The sequence below is a fragment of the Salvelinus sp. IW2-2015 genome, linkage group LG35 (assembly GCF_002910315.2).
Source record: "Salvelinus sp. IW2-2015 linkage group LG35, ASM291031v2, whole genome shotgun sequence".
Classification (NCBI taxonomy): domain Eukaryota; kingdom Metazoa; phylum Chordata; class Actinopteri; order Salmoniformes; family Salmonidae; genus Salvelinus; species Salvelinus sp. IW2-2015.
In genome coordinates, this window is record NC_036874.1 from 354,714 (window position 1) to 373,130 (window position 18,417).

The following is an 18,417-nucleotide window of genomic DNA, read 5'->3' on the forward strand; positions in this document are numbered from 1 at the left end:
ATGGCAAGAACAGCTCAAATAAACAAACAGAAACGACAGTCCACCATTACTTTGAGACAAGAAGGTGAGTCAATGCGAAATATTTCAAGAACTTTGAAAGTTTCTTCAAGTGCAGTTGCAAAAACCATCAAGCGCTATGATGAAACTGGCTCTCATGAGGACCGCCACAGGAAAGGAAGACCCAGAGTTACCTCTGCTGCTGAGGATAAGTTCCTTAGAGTTACCAGCCTCAGAAATTGCAGCCCAAATAAATGCCTCAGAGTTCAAGTAACAGACACTGAAATATATTTTCAATAAAACATTTTTTTTCTTCTTTACAGCTGTTTGAAGCTGGTGGACCAAAACCGAAAGTAAAAGGCTCAAGCGCGAGTCTCCACCATGGGACGAGGTGAGGGGAGATTTGTTTTGAATGCAGCCTAGTGCTGTTGCAATTCACCTAGCACTAGGCTGCATTCAATACACTATCATTCCACTATTACTGCAGATATATTATGGACATTTTCTGAAAATACAAAGCAAATATTAAATAGAAAATCCTGTGTAGCACCTTTAAGTTGCTGTTTAAAACATCTGACATTGAATTCCCATTTGAACTGTTATGCTTTTAAATGGTTGAAAGCACAGTGATAACACATTTAGGTGACAACTAAAACAAAAATCTGACATTGATTTTACATTGGAACTTGCATGTGCTTTTAGATTGTTAAAAATCACAGTGAAAACACATTGGGAATTCAGCAAATTTTGGGCTATCTTTGAGTCTGTGAAAATAGGTTATACTCATTGATCAACCAACTTTTATCCAATTCACCACGTTGAAATTATGTGGGGATATCATATCCATCTTTGACCCACTCTCTCCCTCTCTTCATCAACACCTGAACGGAGGAGTGCACTTTGACTCAGAACGGGAACAAAAAAAATCAACCAGTCCCCAATCAAAACCAATCAGCAAGCAGTATAGCTTGTCCTGTTACATTTCAATACAGCTATCTGGATTGGCAAATACAGATTCCCTTACACTAAATTCAAATGATACTAAATCAACAAATGAACATGTTACTGTCATAGCATCTCCATCTTTGACCCTGTCTGCCCTCTCACTTTCTTCATCACAAATACCTGAACTGTCAGAGTCGTGTGTATAGGTGGCAGGGAAGTCAGGCGCAGGAGAATGAAACTTCAGGTAATGGAGTTGTTTAATAACAATAAATAAAACATAACTCCAAAACTATAATAACAATAAATCAAAGTGGGTACGAGTACCTGTCGCGCACCAATACAAACAACACGAAACTGAACATCAAACAATCTCTGACAAAGACATGAGGGGAAACAGAGGGTTAAATACACAACAGGTAATGAGTGGGATTTAAACCAGGTGTGTAGGAAGACAAAACCAATGGAAAATGAAAAATGGATCAATGATGGCTAGAAGACCGGTGACGTCAACCGCCGAGCACCGCCCGAACAAGGAGGCGCTTCGACTTCGGCAGAAGTCGTGACATGAACAGTGGGTGTTTATCTCAGAGGAGTGCACTTTGGCTCGGAGAACGACAAGTCAACACATCCCCACTCATATACACAGGCTAGCTCACCGCCGCCTCTCAGCTACTGCCTGCTATTCATTCCTGTCACCCAGTACGGAGAGGAGAAACAGTGAGAACAGCCATCTTGGTTTGGTTCACCATCTTTTGGTTCACCATCTTCTTTAGGTTCTCACTCCTGCATGGGGAAAAAGAAAACACCTCTTACTAGTGTAGCTACTCAACGGTGCACGTCATGATAATATCACTGTTATAAGGTGTTGTGTTATTAGATGTGTATTACACATGTCTGCGTCTCTAGACTGTTGGACAAAACGCTCTCTGGGAGAGATCAAGTCGAGGGTCTTGAGGGATTCCAACTGAAAAGAGTAACTAAAGAAATGATGCCATGTGGTCTGCTCCATCATAGTGGGACAGATACCCCAAAAGACCAGTTGATGTATGGTTTCTGACCCTCACCTAGAGGTTTCCTTTGCCCACAGATCTGAGTGACTTCATGAACAAGATTCTGGTCATCACCGTGTTCGTAGCACTTCTGCGCCTTAGTAAGTACACAGTCAAGACACTGACTGACAGACAGACTGACTGGTGGTGTTCCAGGTTGTCTTTTTTGCTGTCTCACTGTGCATCCCAGAAGGTTTCTATATCATATTAGTGTGGTTCCTGTTATGTACGCCTCTAGGAAGAGGGAACGCAACACCCTGCGACAACTCAACTCCCCGTGGAGTGAAAGAGGTATGGGACTGTAGCTGCAAGTAAGGATGACAAAAGCCAGAGAATTACTGTTTACAGGGAATTTATTACGTCACACGGTAATTTTGGGGAAAAGGGGCTGGACAGAACCAAAGCAAAGAAAGTAAATATCAAAGCCCCCTCTCCTACCTTACCTGCCTACCCACTACTTATCTAACTAGCACCACCTGGTGCACGAACCAAAATACAGGGGATTGTCCGCCCAGTTCTTACCTAGTGTGCATAGACAGAGTATATACTACGGGTATATGTATGCCCGCAGGCCTCTTGCCTAAATACTCCCAAGGTGCCTTCCCTTTCCCCCCGGGAACAAAAACAGAATACAAACGTTCAATAATCAAAACAGTCCTTTGGACATAAACATACCTCCTCAGGACCGCTACAAAATACTTCACAACAATTATACAGTCCAACAACAAAAACACACTCATCTGCCTCATCTCATAACAACCAACACTGGTTATCACCCTCATCTCTCTTCTCTCAGCAATCATCTCCTCTTCTGAACAACATAACACTGGCTTTTATAGCTGGAGAAGCAGTCTAATGGGATACAGCTGTATCCTGACGAAGGGGCGGGGTCAGCTCCAATTAGCCATGGAGTCGACCAATCAGCTCCTTGGGGGATTCCAGGAAGACATTTCCTGAAATACATACAAATACACAAACCACAACACAGAAATTGGGGAACGTAACAGTTCCTGAAACGTAAAAACTTCTCCAGACTAAAAAAAATACCACCTGGAGCGGCACCATCGACTGACTGACAGACTGACCAACCAACCATTTTGAGCCGGCTAAATGTAGACTTTCACACACACTTTGAACCTCTAACCCCAACCCTCCCCTCTCTTCCAGGTGCTCAGGGCATCCGTTTGCCCAGGCAAGCCGAGGAAGGTGAGGCTCCAGAAGAGGTAGCTGAGGAGGCCGGGGTTGAGGAACCGGCCCCAGTGACTGATTTTGCTAATTTATTTTCCATATGTCTGTGTGTCCATCAGGAATGCCTACATTGACACCACCATGGCAGTGAGCACCTACTCTGGCATCCTGCAGGAACAGGTTTACCACATCTTACACCAACAGTAAATATAATTCATTGCTTCCCTCTGCATCTTCAAAGTCCCTTGGTGAGGAGACTGTCGCAGCTGTGGGTCCCTACTCTCTTTAGGCTCACCTCAGACAGCACACAGAACCTTACCATTATGAATGAAGAAAAGAGCCCTAGTGTTTCACCACAGGAAACCCAGTAGGGCAGAAACACATGTCAAATGTTAGTGGCACCCAGTGGTGCAGTAGACTCAAATGACTCTGACGTCAGACTTCAGGAACATCTGGAACAGTTTGAAATACTGTATTGTTTTATGTCAACAAATTCTCTTGAAATAAAAACATGAATAGCAGGAAAACAGTAGACCCTATGTGTTTCTTGAGGAGYATGATTCAGTTGTATGAGTCTGTATGACCTGTTTGTTCASTTGTGTATTATTAGACAAAGTTGTGTAATGTAGGATATGTTCATGCATATCTCCCAGATTTGTATGATGAAGATTACAGGCCAGTACAGAACAGTCCAGAACAGAATAGGACAGAACAGTCCAGAACAGAACATTCCAGAGCTGTACAGAATAGTAGAGTAGAGTACAGAGGAGGGATAGAACAAAGTTTCCTGAACTGGGCAACTGAGTCACACAAGTCCAACATGTTTTTCCCACAACCAGAGAGAAATACAGCAGACATATAGTATGGGTGGTCAATCACAAAGTGCAAATATTACATGTCTGCTGTTGCTGCCCTGTTTCACTGCACCCTCTTGCCAGGTCGCTATGTAGCTGAATATGTTCTTCATAACCTACTTGGCTAAATAAAGGTCCTAAATTAATAATTAAATAAATAAGACACACACCAATTAAAATATGTTTAACCTCTCTGGGATATTCAGGACGGTAGCGTCCCATCTCGCTAACAGCCAGTGAAATTGCAGGGCGCCAAATTCAAAACAACAGAAATCCCATAATTAAAATTCCTCAAACATACAAGTATTTTACACCATTTTAAAGATAAACTTGTTGTAAATCCAGCCACAGTGTCCGATTTCAAAAAGGCTTTACGACAAAAGCACACCAAACGATTATGTTAGGTCAGCACCTAGTCACAGAAAAACACAGCCATTTTCCAGCCAAAGAGAGGAGTCACAAAAAGCAGAAATAGAGATACAATTAATCACTAACCTTTGATGATCTTCATCAGATGACACTCATAGGACTTCATGTTACACAATACATGTATGTTTTGTTCGATAAAGTTCATATTTATATCCAAAAATCTCAGTTTACATTGGCTCGTTATGTTCAGTAGTTCCAAAACATCCGGTGATTTTGCAGAGAGCCACAAAAATTTACAGAAATACTCATAATAAACATTGCTAAAAGATACAAGTGTTATGCATGGAATTTTAGATCCACTTCTCCTTAATGCCTGTCTCTTATACACATCTAGATGTGTATAAGAGACAGTCTGAGTACGGCGCTCAGACACAAAAACAAGCCATACAGATACCCGCCATGTTGTGGAGTCAACAGAAGTCAGAAATAGCATTATAAATATTCACTTACCTTTGATGATCTTCATCAGAATGCACTCCCAGGAATCCCAGTTCCACAATAAATGTTTGTTTTGCTCGATAAAGTCCATCATTTATGTCCAAATACCTCCTTTTTGTTCGCGAGTTTAGTACACAAATCCAAACTCAGGAGGCGCAGGCAAGTCCAGGCGAAAGTTCCGACAAAAAGTCATATTACAGTTCGTAGAAACATGTCAAACGATGTATAGAATCAATCCTTAGGATGTTTTTATCATAAATCTTCAATAATGTTTCAACCGGAGAATTATTTTGTCTGTAGAAATGCAATGGAATGCAGCTAACTCTCACTAGAAGCCTCAAACAAGGTTCTAAAGACTGTTGACATCTAGTGGAAGCTAGATGTGCAATATGACCCTATAGACACTGTATATTCGATAGGCAATGACTTGAAAAACTACAAACCTCAGATTTCCCACTTCCTGGTTGGATTTTTTCTCAGGTTTTTGCCTGCCATATGTTCTGTTATACTCACAGACATCATTCAAACAGTTTTAGAAATTTCAGAGTGTTTTCAATCTAAATCTACTAATTATATGCATATTCTAGCTTTTAGGCCTGAGTAGCAGGCAGTTTACTCTGGGCACCTTTTTATCCAAGCTACTCAATACTGCCCCCCAGTCCCAAAGAAGTTAATGAGTTCGATCTTCAATCTCACTCCAAAAGCTAATTCTGCGCCAAACAGATTGGATAATGATCAAGGGCACAACCCTCCCCATTCGACCAATGATCGGTGAGAAGGGATATGGTCAGGAAGTTTTTGCTCTTGTGCTACAGACGATCTAAGAAAATGTTCATTACTCTGTCCTTGTCCGTTCCCTTGCTATGTCAACTCATTTATTAATACCTTCTATTCAGTCAACAGCAAATCTCAAAGTGATTTACAAATGTCAAGACATTAGGTGCATACCAGCCTGTCCCTTCAGTTTATCACCACCACCACCTACCAGAGACCTGGTCATAGTGACAGGACACAAAACAACCTGAGGCGTGACAGTGAATCAGGTGACTAGAGTGTTTACACAGCACTAAGTTTAGTATGCAAAGAAAAGAGGCTTTCCATATTAAGGCAAAGTTCAGTATTTCACAACTTAATGTTAAGTTTGTAGTGTCTTTTAAAAGAAAACAGAAGCATGGATTACAGTTTCTCCTGGCCCATAAACACTTTCAGCATGAGGAAACATCTAATATACTGAACTCCACCGTTAAACCAATCTTGTCTAACACGGGAAATGTACAATCATACTTTATTGTAAAATTACTTGACCTCACACACACAGCCAGGACAGGTTATTAAGAGGATTTCTTAGCTAAAAGATCATGGCAGATTTATCACAATACACCTGAAGATTTAGATGATGCAGTTTAAACAGCCCACAGCTACAACACTGGGCTTTACATTAGATATTCAGTGATAACAGATCATGCTGCCCCACCATTAACTTTCACTGGTAGTGAGTCACTGACCGATAGTTTACCAGCACCACTTGGTGAATCTTTGTCTTAGTTTACCATCACCATTTGAGTGCAGTGGGGTCTGTGCTAACCTGTAGTAACCAGACCGACGTGTCAATGGTGATCTAGACTTAGGACTGTGTGCTTAGGCAAGGGAGGGGGTAGGTAGAAGGGGGTGGTGGTAGGGGGTTGTAATATGAACACAATATGTAATATGAATTGGTTACTCTACTGACTTAAAAAGACCAATCAAAATCAACCAGTCCCCAATCAAAACCAATCAGCAAGCAGGATAACTTGTCCTGTTACATTTCAATGCAGCTATCTGCTTTGGCAAATACACAGATTCCCTTACACTAAACTCAAATGATACTAAATCAACACATGATGAACATGTTACTGTCATAGCATCTCCATCTTTGACCCTGTCTGCCCTCTCACTTTCTTTATCATATATAGAAACACCTGAACAGTGGGTGTTTATCTCCGAGGAGTGCACTTTGGCTCGGAGAACGACAAGTCAACACATCCCCACTCATATATATATATACAGGCTAGCTCACCGCCGCCTCTCAGCTACTGCCTGCTATTCATTCCTGTCACCCAGTACGGAGAGGAGAAACAGTGAGTACAGCCATGTTCGTTTGGTTCACAATCTTTTGGTTCGCCATTTTTTAGTTCACCATCTTCTTTAGGTTCACACACATGGATGGAGAAAAAGAAAACACTTCTTACTAGTGTAGCTACTTCAGGGTGCACGTCTTGATAATATCACTGTTATAAGGTGTTGTATTGTATAAGATGGGTACTACACATGTCTGTCTCCAGACTGTTGGACAAAATGCTCTCTGGGAGAGATCAAGTAGAGGGTATTGAGAGGGGTTCCAACTGAACAGAATAACTAAATAAATGATGGCATGTCAATAAAGATGTAGGATATTCATTTGATCACCCTGTTGTTACAGGACATTTAAATGCAAACGTGTAGTATATTCAATATTTAAAAAGTCTTCTAAAGTTAGCAATTTAACATTTCAGAGTTGATTTGCTAACTAAAAATGTATCAACCCCAACAAAAATGTCCATTAATTATAATCCACATAATAATTCACATTTCCTGTTTTCCAGGATTATTTTCCTGCTGTGAGAAACTGGTCACAGTAAGATCCTGCATCTGTATGTGGTCTGCTGCATCATAGTGAGATACAAACCCAGAAAAAATTATAGTTTCATTGTCATTGAAAACATTGCCAACCTCAGAATAGCCTTACCTTAGTCATTGGAAACCTGTTAGAGACATGTTTGAGATAAAATAGAAGATTAGATGAGGCTAAGAGCAGAGCTGAACAGGAAGAGGAAATGATGCTGACTTGTGGACAAGTTGATGAATGGTTTATCTGACCCTCACCAAGATGTTTGCTTTGCACACAGATCTGAGTGACATCATGAACAAGATTCTGATCATCACTGTGCTTGTCACTCTTCTGGGCCTCAGTAAGTACACAGTCAAGACACCGACCGACCGACTGACTGACCGACCGACCGACCGACCGACCGACCGACCGACCGACCGACCGACCAGGATGTCTTTTTTGCAGCCTCACTGTGCATCCCAGAAGATTGCTTTATCATAATAGCATTTTGTTACACCCACAATAACATCTGCTAAATATGTTTATGGAACCAATACAATTTGATTTCATTTGAAACGTTAAACACTCCAGACTGCAAATAAGAGCACCTCGAGCGGCACATTGACTGACTGACTGACAACCAACCATCTTGACCCTCTATCCCTAACCCTATCCCTAACCCTAACCCTCCCCTTCCAGATGCTCAGGACCTCCGTCTGCCTAGGCAAGCTGAGGAGGGTATGCCTGAGGAACCGGTCGCTGATGTTGCCGAGGCTGATGGAGAGCAGGGAACCCTGGAAAAGCTGACCAGCGCCGTCAAGAGCTACTACGAAACATCCATCAGCACCGCCTCTAGCTGGCTGGACAGCATCAAGGGCTTGAAGCTGGAGGAGAAGGCCAAGTAAGACGCACACACACACACAAGAACTGAACAGCAGGTAAAAATAGCAGGCTGACAGTTAATGCATTGTCCATGTGTCTGTGTGTCCATCAGGAATGCCTTTGTTGACACCAGCATGGCAGTGAGCACCTACTCTGGCATCCTGCAGGACCAGTTCTACCACATCTTATACCAACAGTAAAGACCCTTCCTTGTTTCCCTCTATGTCCCCAACGTCCTCAAAATGCCTTGGTGAGGATAGCGTCGCAGCTGTGGGCCYCTACTCTGTCATCCTGGAGCCTCCGATCAGCTTCACCAGACCTCCAACCCTCGTGACGTCCCCCTGGAGTCKGTGTAGATTGAAATGCAGTATTATTTAATGTCAACATTTTACATTTTAGTCATTTAGCAGATGCTCTTATCCAGAGCGACTTACAATTAGTGCATTCATCTGTTGTTGTTTTTTATGTCAACGTATCTTGTAATAAAAACATGCGTTTGTAGAAAACCAGTAAACCCTATGTGTTTCTTGAGGGGCATTATTCATACGAGTCAGTACGATCATTGTACTTAGTGTTTTATTATCAGACAAAGTTGAGAGACGTAGGATATGTTCATGCATATCTCCCACAGGTTTGTGACCTCAATATGGTTGTGTACAGTTGAAGTCGGAAGTTTTTAATTTTAATTTTATTTCACCTTTATTTAACCAGGTAGGCAAGTTGAGAACAAGTTCTCATTTACAACTGCGACCTGGCCAAGATAAAGCATAGCAGTTCGACACATATAACAACACAGAGTTACACATGGAGTAAAACAAACATACCGTCAATAATAGAGTAGAAAAATAAATCTATATACAATGTGAGCAAATGAGGTGAGATAAGGGAGGTAAAGGCAATGAATAGGCCATGGTGGCGAAGTAAATACAATATGGCAAGTTAAACAGATGAGATGAGTGTGCAAAGTAGAAATACTGGGGTGCAAAATAAATAAATAAATACTGTAGGGGAAGAGGTAGTTGTTTGGGCTAAATTATAGATGGGCTATGTACAGGTGCAGTGATCTGTGAGCTGCTCTGACAGCTGGTGCTTAAAGCTAGTGAGGGAGAAAAGTGTTTCCAGTTTCAGAGATTTTTGTAGTTCGTTCCAGTCATTGGCAGCAGAGAACTGGAAGGAGAGGCGGCCAAAGGAGGTATAGGCTTTGGGGGTGACAAGTGAGATATACCTGCTGGAAAGCGTGCTACGGGTGGGTGCAGCTATGGTGACCAGCGAGCAGAGATAAGGCGGGATTTTACCTAGCAGGGTCTTGTAGATGACCTGGAGCCAGTGGGTTTGGCGACGAGTATGAAGCGAGGGCCAGCCAACGAGAGCGTACCGGTCGCAGTGGTGGGTAGTATATGGGACTTTGGTGACAAAACGGATGGCACTGTGATAGACTGCATCCAATTTGTTGAGTAGGGTGTTGGAGGCTATTTTGTAAATGACATTGCCAAAGTCGAGGATCGGTAAGATGGTCAGTTTTACGAGGGTATGTTTGGCAGCATGAGTGACGGATGCTTTGTTGCAAAATAGGAAGCCAATTCTAGATTTAACTTTGGATTGGAGATGTTTTATGTGAGTTTGGAAGGAGAGTTTACAGTCTAACCAGACACTTAGGTATTTGTAGTTGTCCACATATTCTAAGTCAGAACCGTCCAGAGTAGTGATGCTGGACGGGCGGGAAGGTACAGGCAGCGATCGATTGAAGAGCATGCATTTAGTTTCACTTGTATTTAAGAGCAGTTGGAGGCCACGGAAGGAGAGTTGTATGGCATTGAAGCTCGTCTGGAGGGTTGTTAACACAGTGCCCAAAGAAGTGCCAGAAGTATACAGAATGGTGTCGTCTGCGTAGAGGTGGATCAGAGACTCATCAGCAGCAAGAGCGATATCATTGATATATACAGAGAAGAGAGTCGGCCCAAGAATTGAACCCAGTGTTACCCCCATAGAGACTGCCAGAGGCCCGGACAACAGGCCCTCAGATTTGACACACTGAACTCTATCCGAGAAGTAATTGGTGAACCAGGTGAGGCAATCATTTGAGAAACCAAGGCTATCGAGTCTGCCGATGGGGATGTGGTGATTGACAGAGTCGAAGGCTTTGGCCAGGTCAATGAATACGGCTGCACAGTATTGTTTCTTATCGATGGCGGTTAAGATATCGTTTAGGACCTTGAGCGTGGCTGAGGTGCACCCATGACCAGCTCTGAAACCAGATTGCATAGCAGAGAAGGTACGGTTGGATTCGAAATGGTCGGTGATCTGTTTGTTAACTTGGCTTTCGAAGACCTTAGAAAGGCAGGGTAGGATAGATATAGGTCTGTAGCAGTTTGGGTCAAGAGTGTCCCCCCCCTTTGAAGAGGGGGATGAACGCAGCTGCTTTCCGATCTTTGGGAATCTCAGACGACACGAAAGAGAGGTTGAACAGGCTAGTAATAGGGGTTGCAACAATTTCGGCAGATAATTTTAGAAATAAAGTGTCCAGATTGTCTAGCCCGGCTGATTTAYGGGGGTCCAGATTTTGCAGCTCTTTCAGAACATCAGCTGACTGGATTTGGGAGAAGGAGAAATGGGGAAGGCTTTGGCGTGTTAGTGTGGGGGGTGCAGTGCTGTTGACCGGGGTAGGGGTGGCCAGGTGGAAAACATGGCCAGCCGTAGAAAAATGCTTATTGAATTTCTCAATTATAGTGGATTTATCGGTGGTGACAGTGTTTCCTAGCCTCAGTGCAGTGGGCAGCTGGGAGGAGGTGCTCTTATTCTCCATGGACTTTACAATGTCCCAGAACTTTTTTGAGTTTGTGTTGGAGGAAGCAAATTTCTGCTTGAAAAAGCTAGCCTTGGCTTTTCTAACTGCCTGTGTATATTGGTTTCTAACTTCCCTAAAAAGTTGCATTTCACGGGGGCTGTTCGATGCTAATGCAGAACGCCACAGGATGTTTTTGTGTTGGTTAAGGGCAGTCAGGTCTGAGGAGAACCAAGGGCTATATCTGTTCCTGGTTCTAAATTTCTTGAATGGGGCATGCTTATTTAAGATGGTGAGGGAGGCATTTTTTTTAAACAACCAGGCATCTACTGACGGGATGAGGTCGATATCCTTCCAGGATACCCGGGCCAGGTCGATTAGAAAGGCCTGCTCGCTGAAGTGTTTCAGGGAGCGTTTGATAGTGATGAGTGGAGGTCGTTTGACCGCTGACCCATTACGGATGCAGGCAATGAGGCAGTGATCGCTGAGATCTTGGTTGAAAACAGCAGAGGTGTATTTAGAGGGCAAGTTGGTTAGGATGATATCTATGAGGGTGCCCGTGTTTATGGCATTGGGGTTGTACCTGGTAGGTTTATTGATAATTTGTGTGAGATTGAGGGCATCAAGCTTAGATTGTAGGATGGCCGGGGTGTTAAGCATGTCACAGTTTAGGTCACCTAGCAGCACGAGCTCTGAAGATAGATGGGGGGCAATCAGTTCACATATGGTATCCAGAGCACAGCTGGGGACAGAGGGTGGTCTACAGCAGCCGGCAACGATGATAGACTTGTTTTTAGAGAGGTGGATTTTTAAAAGTAGAAGTTCAAATTGTTTGGGTGCAGACCTGGATAGTAGGACAGAACTCTGCAGGCTATCTCTGCAGTAGATTGCAACACCGCCCCCTTTGGCCGTTCTATCTTGTCTGAAAATGTTGTAGTTGGGGATGGAGATTTCAGAGTTATTATTTAAATACACTTAGGTTGGAGACATTAAAACTTGTTTTTCAACCACTCCACAAATTTCTTGTTAACAAACTATAGTTTTGGCAAGTCGGTTAGGACTTTGTGAATGACACAAGTAATGTTTCCAACAATTGTTTACAGACAGATTATTTCACTTATAATTCACTGTATCACAATTCCAGTGGGTCAGAAGTTTACATACACTAAGTTGATGTGTCTTAAACAGCTTGGAAAATTCCAGAAAATTATGTCATGGCTTTAGAAGCTTCTGATGGCTAATTGACATAATTTAAGTCAATTGAGGTGTACTGTAGAAGTATTTCAAGGCCTACCTTCAAACTCAGTGCTCTTTGCTTGACATATGGAAAATCTAAGAAATCCGCAAGACCTCAGCAAACAATTGGAGACCTCCAAAAGTCTGGTTCATCATTGGAGCAATTTCCAAACGCCTGAAGGTACCACGTTCATCTGTACAAACAATAGTGTGCAAGTATAACACCATGGGACACGCAGCCATCATACCGTCAGGAAGGAGACGTGTTCTGTCTCCTAGAGATGAACGTACTTTGGTGCAAAAGTGCAATCAATCCCAGAACAACATCAAAGGACCTTGTGAAGATGCTGGGGAAACAGGTACAAAAGTATCTATATACGCACTGCTACAAAACGCCATAGAATAGCCAGACTACGGTTTGCAACTGCACATGGAACAAATATTGTACTTTTTGGAGAAATGTCCTCTGGTCTGATGAAACAAAAATAGAACTGTTTGGCCGTAATGACCATCGTTATGTTTGGAGAAAAAGGGGAGGTTTCCCAACCGTGAAGCACGGGGTGGCAGCATCATGTTGTGGGGGTGCTTTGCTGCAGGAGGGACTGGTGCACCTCACAAAATAGATGGCATCACGAGGAAAGACAAGTATGTGGATATATTGAAGCAACATCTCAAGACATCAGTCAGGAAGTTAAAGCTTGGTCGCAAATGGGTCTTCCAAATGGACAATAACCCCAAGCATGCTTCCAAAGTTGTGGCAAGATGGATTAAGGACAACAAAGTCAAGGTATTAGAGTGGCCATCACAAAGCATCACTCAATCCCATAGAAAATTTGTGGGCAGAACTGAAAAAGCGTGTGCGAGCAAGGAGGCCTACAAACATGACTCCGATACACCAGCTCTGTCAGGAGGAATGGGCCAAAATTCACCCAAATTATTGTGGGAGGCTTGTGGGTGGCTACCCAAAACGTTTGACCAAGTTAAACAATTTAAAGGCAATTCTACCAAATACTAATTGATTGTATGTGATGAAAGAAATAAAAGCTGAAATAAATCATTCTCTCTACTATTATTCTGACATTTCACATTCTTAAAATAAAGTGGTGATCCTAACTGACCTTAGACAGGGAATATTTACTAGGATTAAATGTCAGGAATTGTGAAACTGAGTTTAAATTTATTTGGCTAAGGTGTATGTAAATTTCCGACTTCAACTGTACATCATGTCTCAGAGTTTACAATATGGACAATATGGAGTCTCACAATGCCTACTGTACATAACTATCACCTAACACTGAGTCAACTGCCTCTCCTCTGAATATAAGAAGCAGGTCATATAGAGGAAAAAGAAAACACTGATTCCTGTGACTGTTTCTGACAGACACGTTCTCAACCAGAGCTTGAGTTTCTAAATGAGTGGAAATAAAGGGTGTCCTCTGGGTTTCTGATCTCAGAAAGGTTTGAAGTGAGCTATTCATGATCCCTTTGAAGCTGCAATGATAACAGACAGAAATAATAAATTTGACCTCAAATATGATCATGTTCACTGAAGATGTAAGAGCCTGGAGCTACAAGACCACAGAGAAGAACATCTTGAACTGTTAGTTAACCTCTTCATAGGGTTGTGATACACTAGCAGGGATATGGCCAATCTGATGTAGCCTCAGTCTAAGATTCATTCAAACTGACTCAAAATGTATTCAAACTAAATACCTCAAATCCCTGAGTAGGCTTCTTCTGAGTACCTGCGTTTCCCCATCCTGATTTCCCAATTCTCTCACAACTTTATCTGTCTCACAAGGCCACATTGTTGCCTTCTCTTAGTAATCAAACCACAGTTAATGAATAGCTTCACCTGTTATTACTAAACGAGGGCACTGCACATTGATACACGGAGTTACGTAATGGTAGAGCACACTGAGTACTTTCATCACAGTGAAAAATGTACTTCAAGTGATAGGAATGAAATGAGTAGCCTTATCTCTCTTGTTTGTTTGTTTTTTTCCAATGGTGACAGTAAAAGGACATAGCACCTGTATTACAAAGAACAACACATGTGTCTCATACTAAAGGGCCAACATGTGTTTTAAATTAAAGGGCCTTAAGTTTTTTGTTCTGTTTGTTTGTTTTTGCTTTGTTTTTGTTGTTTTAATCATTACAAAAAATATATATATTTGTACTTGTCAAAAATTGTAAATTGTTTGCTCTTATACAGATGTAGGATCTTAATTTGATCACCTTGTTGAGGAGAGCTTGTTGTGTATTTGAGGTTTAAAAAGGCTTCTGAAGTTTTCGTTTTCCACTGAAATTTCAGACTTGATTTTGAGAGAATTTCCCTGTATCAACCCTTACAAAAATGTCCATTAATTAAAATCCACATTATAATTCAAATGTCCTGTTACTGCAGGATTGTTTTCTTGCTTTAGAAAACTGGCTCAAATTAAGATCCTACATTTGTATGTCCAATAAAAAAATATATATATTACAGAAAATCTGTAATTGATTGAATGGGGGCCTATAGTCACACTGTACCTTGCCAGTTACAAACATGAGAGAAGTGCCAGGAAAACAAAGCACAGGTGCAGCCCAGGCAGTCAACTCCCAGAGATCTAAAGGCTAGAGACACAGATACACAGGTATAAAAGAACCACAGACTAAACCCAGAGTCTCATACAGAGACCAAGACATGATGAAGCTGCTACTGCTGGCTTTGGCTTTGGGGTGTACAGGTAAGACTCTAATACACAGTATCTACAGCATCGTGAGACAGTTATGCAATGCCTGGGGTGACAGGTAGCCTAGTGGTTAGAGCGTTGGACTTGTAAGATCAAATCCGCGAGCTGACAAGGTAAAAATGTCATTCTGCCGCTGAGCAAGGCAGTTAACCCACTGTTCCTAGGCCGTCATTGAAAATAAGAATTTGTTCTTAACTGACTTGCCTAGTTAAATAAAGATAATAAAATGCAAGAGCATGAAGAATGATACCTCCTTTTAGAGATAGGTTAGGGAGGGAGATAAACACTGAGTGTACAAAACATTATGAACATTATGCTCTTTCCATGACATAGACTGACCAGGTGAATCCAGGTGAAAGCTATGATCCCTTATTGGGGGGCTGCTGGTGCAACTCAATATTAGGAAGGTGTTCTTAATGTTTTTTACACTCAGTCAATACACTCATCTATACTATGACCATTTCTCTCTCTCATTTAGCGGCTGTTCCAGTGAAGCAGGATGGAGCGTTGTTGCATGAAGTTTTCCAACCCCACTCCAGACCCTGGCAGGTCTACACTAAGGGGGGCTGGTATCGGGAGGGAAGGTGCAGTGGTGCCCTCATCAATGAGTGGTGGGTGCTTACCGCTTGGAACTTTGTCGAGTAGGTATTCCCCCTTTTTTCTTTCTTGAAATCAGTGTAAAATGCATGCAGCCCATATGTTCACCGAAAACAAACAAATATTTTTTGCAAAGTTCCTCTCCTCTCCTCTACACTCCACTCTACTCCACTCTACTCTACTCCTCTCCTGCTCAGACCTGGCCACACTATGGTTTCTCTGGGGGAGCATGACCTGACAGTGGAGGAAGGGACAGAGCAACACATCTGGGTGGCCAGATATGTGCAGCAYGGGCCRTAMGCACGAGGYCCCTCWCACAGCCTGGCAATGGTGAAGCTGTCAGAGCCTGCCCGGTTCACTCAGCATGTCATGCCCGTAGCCMTACCCACACGCTGCACTCAGCTCCATGAGAAGTGTTTGGTCAGCGGCTGGGGCTCCACCGTACCGGGACAGGGKGAGTGGACCATAAAGCCAGGGGAGGGCTATATGCCTCAACCCAATTTAATGGAATAGATAAGCACCAAATAAACTCCCATGAGTCCCTATGTCTGTCCCTCCATACAGACGAGCCCAAACTAATCCTGAAGTGTGAAACACAGCGGGTCATTGATGACAAGATGTGCCAGAYAGCCTTTCCTCTTTATTGGATTGAACATGCATTCTGTGCTAAAACCATAATCTCAACAGACAACTGCCTGGTCAGTACATCAACAGAACAGTGCTTTGCAAACATCTATATTTTTATCTCTGGCTATTGCATTGGAAATGTGTAAGAGAATATTATGATCAACGAGCTAATCAAGATTTTCCTTTGTACTTTAATTTCACTGTGCCACCATATTTTGAGAGTTCTCTATGTGTACTTTTAACCTCTCTCTCTTTCTCTCTTTCTCTTTCTCAGTCTGACCAGGGCAGTACTGTGGTGTGTGGGGGTGAGCTACAGGGGTTGTTCTGGTCCAGTTCTTCTGACGTTGGTTTGTACACCCGCCTGTGCCTGTACCTTGACTGGATCAGTGACACCATGAACACCCCTGATCCTACACCTGAACCTGCGTGGACCACCGCAGCAGCAGCTACAACATGGTGATTGAAAAGAAAAACAAAGTGATATGTACTGAAATGTTCTGTTCACCTGCCCCATTGATTCTATCATATCCGTTATGCGTTTTTTTCAATCACCAGCAGAGGGCGACATAGGCCAGTATTATTAGTCTATCAAAAACCTCTGAGAGATTTCTTGGCTATAACATGTCACACATTAACACGTATACATATTTTACCAAGCAATTGGAAGTGGACACCCCAAAGTGTCTTTCCTGAAGATAAATCCTCCAACCATGCAGTCGTTTGTTCTGGGATATGTAGTTATTTTGATCACCAGCAGATGGCAATGTAGACTAATAATTTTCCATTTAAGCACTAAAGAGCCACACAATCAATGTAAAGAGAGACACAGATTGAAAAAAAGGAGATAGAGGATAGAGAGATAGAGGATAGAGAGATAGAGGATAGAGAGATAGAGGATAGAGGATAGAGGATAGAGGATAGAGGATAGAGGATAGAGAGAGAGAGAGAGAGAGAGAGAGAGAGAGAGAGAGAGAGGGCCCTAAGTGGTTGAGATGATGTGAGAGCAGGTGAAATGAGACTGCCATTCTTTGCAAAGTTTTGTATGAGTGTGTCTAGATCTGCGTGCAAGCTAAATATCACACTGACACATACACACACTGTATGACTGACAGCTGTGCCCACTGACACTCAGTCTAACACTGGAGCCATTTCACCATCTGTTCTCCACACTTTCCCCCTCCTTTCCCCTCTTTCCTCCATGTTCCCTCTTTCTGGTCCCCCTCCTCCTTCCCCCACCCTTTCCCTCCTGCTTCCCTCCTGCTTTCCTCTAGCTTTCAGAGATCTCTGACTCTTTCCATTTTTTTGGTCTCTCCTGCACTCCATTCCACTCTCCTGCTCCGTCTCTAATACACTGAGAAAACAACCTATAGAAGCATCTCTTACTCTGTTTACAGTACAATATACTTTTCCCTTCTGTCTGTATCCATGTACCCACTCCCCCTCTCACCCCCCCACCCATTTACCCTCTATTACTCCCTCCATCATACTATAAATTCTCCCTATTCATCTGTCCTCTCTTCCTCCCTCACTCATTTCAGTGCTGTTGGTAAGCATTGATCCTGCACTAGCTAAACAGAGAGATGTTTATAGTAAAGATAAGGTAACTGGAAATGTAATATGAGCAGATATACTCTAAGTGTACAAAACATTAAGAACACCTTCCTAATATTGAGTTGCAACCCCTTTTGCCCTCTGAACAGCCTAACTTTGTCGGGGCATGGACTCTACAAGGTATCAAAAGTGTTTGACAGGGATGCTGGCCCATGTTGACGCCAACGCTTCCCACAACTGTGTCAAGTTGGCTGGATGTCCTTTGGGTGGTGGACCATTCTTTATACACACTGGAAAATGTTGAGCGTGAAAAACCTAGCAGCGTTGCAGTTCTTGACACACTCAAACTGATGCACCTGGCACCTACTACCATACCCAGTTCAAAGGGATTTCAATCTTTTKTCTTGCCCATTCACCCTTTGAATGGGACATATACACAATCCATTTCCTAATTATGTCAAAGCTTAAAAATCCTTCTTTA

General features: G+C 42.6%; 2 protein-coding genes across 7 annotated transcripts; both read left to right on the forward strand.

The window, feature by feature from the left end:
• The first annotated feature begins 6,756 nt into the window (after positions 1-6,756).
• Positions 6,757-8,927, forward strand: apoc2 (apolipoprotein C-II). 6 transcript variants are annotated; one of them, XM_023980482.2, is made up of 5 exons: positions 6,772-7,017; positions 7,522-7,591; positions 7,825-7,887; positions 8,226-8,427; positions 8,521-8,927. In XM_023980482.2, exons 3-5 carry the CDS (start codon positions 7,839-7,841, stop codon positions 8,606-8,608), a joined length of 339 nt encoding a protein of 112 aa, XP_023836250.1. In that variant the 5' UTR covers positions 6,772-7,017; positions 7,522-7,591; positions 7,825-7,838; the 3' UTR covers positions 8,609-8,927. The 6 variants fall into 6 exon arrangements, with proteins under 6 accessions (XP_023836249.1, XP_023836250.1, XP_070293451.1 ...); XM_070437350.1 differs by having other exon boundaries at positions 6,803-7,017; positions 7,522-7,569; XM_070437351.1 differs by having other exon boundaries at positions 6,803-7,017; positions 7,522-7,553.
• Positions 8,928-15,102: 6,175 nt separating this feature from the next.
• On the forward strand, positions 15,103-17,182 carry LOC111959119 (trypsinogen-like protein 3). The gene is given in 5 exon segments (XM_023980565.2): positions 15,103-15,155; positions 15,640-15,802; positions 15,956-16,267; positions 16,270-16,456; positions 16,660-17,182. Coding segments are annotated over 5 exon segments (891 nt in total). The 5' UTR covers positions 15,103-15,112; the 3' UTR covers positions 16,846-17,182.
• Positions 17,183-18,417: the final 1,235 nt, after the last annotated feature.

Coding starts and splice junctions, on each gene's coding strand:
- apoc2 (XM_070437348.1), top strand. CDS start 7,452: ATGTATCAACCCCAACAAAAATGTCCATTAATTATAATCCACATAATA. Junction 7,888..8,225: donor TGTCACTCTTCTGGGCCTCA/GTAAGTACACAG, acceptor CTCCCCTTCCAG/ATGCTCAGGACCTCCGTCTG. Junction 8,428..8,520: donor AAGCTGGAGGAGAAGGCCAA/GTAAGACGCACA, acceptor TGTGTCCATCAG/GAATGCCTTTGTTGACACCA.